Source organism: Panicum virgatum, chromosome 2K, assembly GCF_016808335.1.
Source record: "Panicum virgatum strain AP13 chromosome 2K, P.virgatum_v5, whole genome shotgun sequence".
Taxonomy (NCBI): domain Eukaryota; kingdom Viridiplantae; phylum Streptophyta; class Magnoliopsida; order Poales; family Poaceae; genus Panicum; species Panicum virgatum.
Genome location: NC_053137.1, coordinates 18534829 through 18540280, shown reverse-complemented (window position 1 = coordinate 18540280; position 5452 = coordinate 18534829). Strand labels below are relative to the sequence as shown.

General features: G+C 45.4%; 1 protein-coding gene across 1 annotated transcript; it reads right to left on the bottom strand.

The window, feature by feature from the left end:
- Positions 1 to 728: 728 nt before the first annotated feature.
- On the bottom strand, positions 729 to 4100 carry LOC120695174. The gene is made up of 5 exons (XM_039978480.1): positions 3697 to 4100; positions 3489 to 3602; positions 3137 to 3368; positions 2893 to 3053; positions 729 to 942 (listed from the first exon to the last, which is right to left on the bottom strand). The coding sequence occupies exons 1-5, from the start codon at positions 3807 to 3809 to the stop codon at positions 729 to 731; spliced, it is 834 nt and encodes a 277-aa protein (XP_039834414.1). The 5' UTR covers positions 3810 to 4100.
- Positions 4101 to 5452: the final 1352 nt, after the last annotated feature.

Below are 5452 nucleotides of genomic sequence, written 5' to 3'. Positions count from 1 at the left end.
GCACGATTGATGAAATCGTTACTCTTAGCTATCCATTCATCTGAGTGAGCCTGATTTATATTCCAACCATCATACATCCACCGGCGATCATCACCCATACTTGCTGTGCCGGTGGACAGAATCCTAATTTGATGAAAATTTGAACCCTGAATAGACAATTAGCAAATTTTAACCCACCATGGATAGCAAATTAGCAATAGCATCAATTATGTTAAGTTATACATCTATATATGAGACACTTGTGTGCTACCTATGCATTGGCCGCCACTCTCAGATGTATTGGCATCTACATATCCACTAGAATGCAACTAAATAACCATATGCCTGTATTTTTTATTACAAGCTGGTCCAACACTCACTGCTGCAGAACAGCCTATTTGTACATGTTCTAAAACTCTGAGAGTGGCTAGTCTCTGTTTTTTATTAGAAGCTAGTCTCTGTTTTGAAACTAGTACAATGAAACCGAGGCCAAAACACTTGCCTTTTAGTAGTGGGTGAGAGATCCAGTACTAACAATGGTTTTTACCTTAAAAATAATTTAAACATAGGGGAGGCCAACACACGGTCAGGCAATTGCTCACGGGAAATATTAGCATGTGCGATACGAGGATTCCAGCTAGGAGAGTTAGCTATTGCCTGAAAGTTGCATACTACAGGGAGAGAGAGTTATAATGTAGTAAGGTTGCAACAAAATTTTGAGAGAGCTTCCTCCCAAGATTTGGTTCTTATCAAACTAACTGCCTAATTTCACCAACCAAAGCAAGTCCAGGAACCTTAACAGTTTTCCTCTCATCTACTAGCTTTCGCACTTGTTCAGCATCACTGAACCAACCAAGCTCATTAAACATATTAGACAAAACAGCAAAATCACCTCCAGATACTTTTTCTAAGTTTAGTATCTTCTTTATTGCCCTCTGCCCCATCTCAATTTCTCCATACTTACTGCAACAACCCAACAGTGTCCTCCATACAATTACATTAACCTCCACAGGCAACCCCTCTATTATTTGCTCAGCCTGACTCAACCGTCCAGCCCTACCTAGCATGTCTATGATGCACCCAAAATGCTTGACCTCTGGATTTATATTGTACTCATACACCATGCTTTTGATAGGAGAGTTTCTAGTTTATATTAATCACTTACTGTTAAGTAATTTCCATGTTAATAGGAGAGAATGCAGAGTACAATATTTCTCTTAAATATAGCAAAAAAAAATGATTAATAGGAGAGAATGCAGAGTGCATGGACCTGAATAGGCGGCAGGAGGGTGAGGCGGGCCGGGGTGGGCCGGTGAGGCGGCGCTGGAGCGTCGGGGCGGGAGGGCGAGGCGGCGGCGGCACTGGGAGGGGGCAGCGGCGCGCTGCAGGCCCGGGAGCGGGGACGCCGCCGCGGGAGGCCGGGGGCCGGGGCGCGGCCGGGTGAGGCGACCGGCAGCTGAGGCCAGGGCGGGAGGGCGAGGCGGCGGCGGCACTGGGAGGGGGCAGCGGCGCGCTGCAGGCCCGGGAGCGGGGACGCCGCTGCGGGAGGCCGGGGGCCGGGCCGCGGCCGGGTGAGGCGACCGGCTGCGGAGGCCGGGGCGGAGGGCGAGGCGGCGTCAGATCTTGGCCGCGGCGTCAGATCTTGGCGGAGCCAGTCGAGATCCAAAACTGATAGCGCGGGGGGGGGGGGGAGGAGAACACGGGAAGAAGGAGAAGGGCGCTGACGTGTGGGGTCCGCGCCACAGAGAGAGAAGGGAACGGAGAGCGCGGGCCGGGCCGGAGAGAAAGGAACGGAGAGCGCGGGCCCCCGGCCTAATTAGCAACTACCTAATTAGCATCCCTACGATAACACACACACATGCAAACAATGCCCACATCAACATCAGCACATATGATTCACATAACACAAGTACAAGCTCCAAAGCACCGCTCCAAATCTCATTACAAGCTCCAAAGCACATTCACAGGTCATCACAATGTCTTCCCATACAACTCCTAAATTTAGCCACAACTCCTAAATTTAGCTGCCTTCGACGCCGAGGAGACGGTTGACATATCCTTTTGCGGTCTCGTCCGCTAGCGTCATGAATATTTCACGCGCTTCTAGGTCAACCTTTAGCAAATCGATAGCCTCGAAAAGTCTTGGGTCTTTGAAACCAAGCCTCTGAAGTTTGGCAACACAACGAGACATACTTAAATTCACTGTCCATCAACTTAGCAAATTCAGGACTGATGGCATCATCACTGCATCTAGAATAGGAAGGGCCAGCAGAACGACGAGATTTGCTCGGTCGCCTGCTGGTCTCTGCACCTCCATCAGTGGACGAACGTTTCACTACTACAAAATAGGCCTTTCTTCCATGCCATTTGTCCCGGTTACCTTTGGGCCCGGGACAAAAGGTGGCTTTTGTCCCGGGTCCAACGGCTAGCCGGACCAACGTGGGGGACAGGGGCTTTTTGTCCCGGGTGGAGCCACCAACCCGGACAAAAGACCCCCCTTTTGTCCCGGTTGGTGGCTCCACCCGGGACAAAAGGTCCAACCCTTTTTATCCCGGGTGGTAACACCAACCGGGACAAAAGGGTGACCCTTTTGTCCCGGTTGGTGTTACCACCCGGGACAAAAGGCCCCTTTTATCCCGGTTGGTGTTACCAACCCGGACAAAAGGCCTCTCCACGTGATAGTTCAAAAAGAAGTTATTCTATACTGAGTCACGTGTACTACTTAGGTGAATTGGCAAGGAAACCATGCGTTGGGCAAGAGGTCCTGGGATCGAATCCCGTGGTGAGCGAAAATTTTTTTAACGTCAGACACCTTTTGTCCCGGTTCTTCCACCCGGGACAAAAGCCTCGAGAGGCTTTTGTCCCGGAAGCCTTGTCCCGGTTCCAAAACCGGGACAAAAGCCAGTTTGGAACCGGGACAAAAGGCCAAATCTGTAGTAGTGTTTCCTATGCTCGTATAGTGGAATAGATAATCGAGGTGCATCTATTTCCAACGATGGTGGGAGAGAGTCTATCTGGTCCCCGAACACTTTTTCCGCAATATCGATATTTGCTCCGAAGTTCGCTTCACCTCTCTGCATCACCAAATGGCATGATGGTTAGAAAACTTTACTAAGCTTTAGTAATTAACCAGTATGGCCTTCATTGAAGTGGTCACCTTGTGTTGGCGGAACTTTTCTTGCAGGTGGACAATTCTCTCTTTGACTTGCGTGGACGAAATTTCCAGGTGCAGATCACTTCTCGCATTAATAATGAAGGGCTGGACACATTCATTAGCGACGGGATCCCATGTGTACTCACTACAGATGAACCCCTTAGTGCCATTCATGACACGTAGCAGTAATCTGTCCGTGACATCGTCAAACTCCACCTTGTCCATGGACCTACAGCTGGAATGGAAACAACATTGACATGTAACTCGGTTAACCCAAAAAGAAAACAATCATAAGTTCTGGACATCATGTAAACAGTTCCTTTTGGCCACGTCAAGCATTCACGAAATAACTTACTGGAACGAGTTTGAGCTTGCATACGACGAGGGGGAGCTAACTGCTAGACGGGGTTCAGGAGCAGTAAACGCTCGCAAAACCTTGACACGTGCAGGAGCGCTGCGAACAAGGTCACTGCAGAGAGAGTCAATAACAGAGAGTCAATAACATAGGTGTGATGGGCTGTTTGTATTAATAATGAAGTTCGGACCTTTTGTCGCAAACGTACAAGTTAGTGGAGCAGCAGTCACCGGGATTCCATGCATTTGACGTCTCGAGGGATACTCGGTCCCTTATGTTGCTGTCCCCTTCACTGCCCCATGGACGCTTCGTCAGTACCATTATTTGAATTCTTATCTGATAATATTGTGTGACATTCAGGTGAAAAGTGGTTTAGCGACAGTTCTATGTTATACTCAGTGCGGTTGGTGTAACTATTTAGGTGAAAAGTGGTTTATCTCGGCCAGCCCATCTAGTAACATAATAAGCAGCTTTTAACAGCGAATGTATCTACAGATTGTTTATTGAACCCAAAATCTAGAAATCATCATAGGAAAGTTTATATACCTGCAGCACACAAATCATTAGTTAGAAACTTGGTCAATCATCACAAATACAAAAAAAATGAACAAAGCCAAGTTCAGGTTATTACTTTTCCTTTTTTTTAGTTACAAAAAAATCACTAGCACACAAATAATTGCTGCGATATAAGTAGGCTGTTCAGTACTAGTAGAGAACTACAAATAATTGCTGCGATACAGGACCCTTTTCCATCTCGTGGCAACAAATTTCCACAAGGAACCAACAGGAGATGGTGACTCAGCACCCACTGGCATATCCCTTGAAATCGTGACTAATTGTGAAAGCTCAGTGTTACTAATAGTTCTGTAGTTCGGTAAGTTAGGCTGGTCACTGATTCATTGTCTATGTTTATTTGGAATAAGATGTGTAATGTCCGTGCTTTTGATTCTATTTCTTCCATTTGAATACCATGATAAAAATATTGAGTCATCATATTACAATGTTGTAGTTTAGTTTCTTACCTCATACTAGTATAGAGAAATAATCAAGCCTTTTTATGGGAATCAGATATGACTATGTCCATGCATTTTACAGGTTGATGAAGTAGGTCTTGAACAGGTACCCGATGTTATTCAAAACTATCATTTATGTGTGGTAAAAAATAGGCGTATAGATTCAGATATCATTGCCAAGGCAACTCAGATGAAGATTATTATGCAGTATGGTGTTGGGTTAGAAGGTGATTAGAACTCTGGTGTTATCTTGTATACTCAATCAATCTATCAACTTACTAGTCCATCTTATTTAAATTTCACACTTTCCGGCAGGTGTCGATATAAATGCTGCCACATAACACAAAATCAAAGTTGCACGGATACCCGGAAGCACGACAGGAAATGCAGTACAGCTGATACTGTTGTTCACCACAGGGCACTGCAGATAAAGAAAATAGTGAACTGTTAGCATGCCTGCAAATATGAATCCATCAAGTGGCTAATTGGGAAGGAGAATTTATGAAACAAGACTAGCAGTCAATAATCAAAAGAAAGAAATGATAGGATCCACATTTCTTAAACAACGAAAGAGATAAGAAAGACTAGTAGCTCGATCATTTCCTAAAGCTGCTTGCAAAGCAGCACTGAACCATTTTTCCTATCTTTCCAACAATCAAATCAGCACAGGAGCGATAACAACACTGGAAGATACTAAAAGGTACCTACTTTGAAGGTACCTAAAAGGTACCTAAAAGGTACTAAAGGCTATTCGAACCAAACATTACTTGATAATTATGAATATTGTCAATCGATCGATTACAAGTAGAACAACAGTTAACCAAACTAAGTTCAGGCATATCCAACTTCTATTCCATCATAGATAAACTATGCAGCTAAAATAAAATGAAATTAGAAGAACTAATCTCAAGGGGAGGGGGGCTATACCTTGGAAGTGTTGCGGATCGATGA

Coding starts and splice junctions, on each gene's coding strand:
- LOC120695174 (XM_039978480.1), bottom strand. CDS start 3,809: ATGGTACTGACGAAGCGTCCATGGGGCAGTGAAGGGGACAGCAACATA. Junction 3,603..3,696: donor GACTGCTGCTCCACTAACTT/GTACGTTTGCGA, acceptor CTCTCTCTGCAG/TGACCTTGTTCGCAGCGCTC. Junction 3,369..3,488: donor GCAAGCTCAAACTCGTTCCA/GTAAGTTATTTC, acceptor TTTCCATTCCAG/CTGTAGGTCCATGGACAAGG.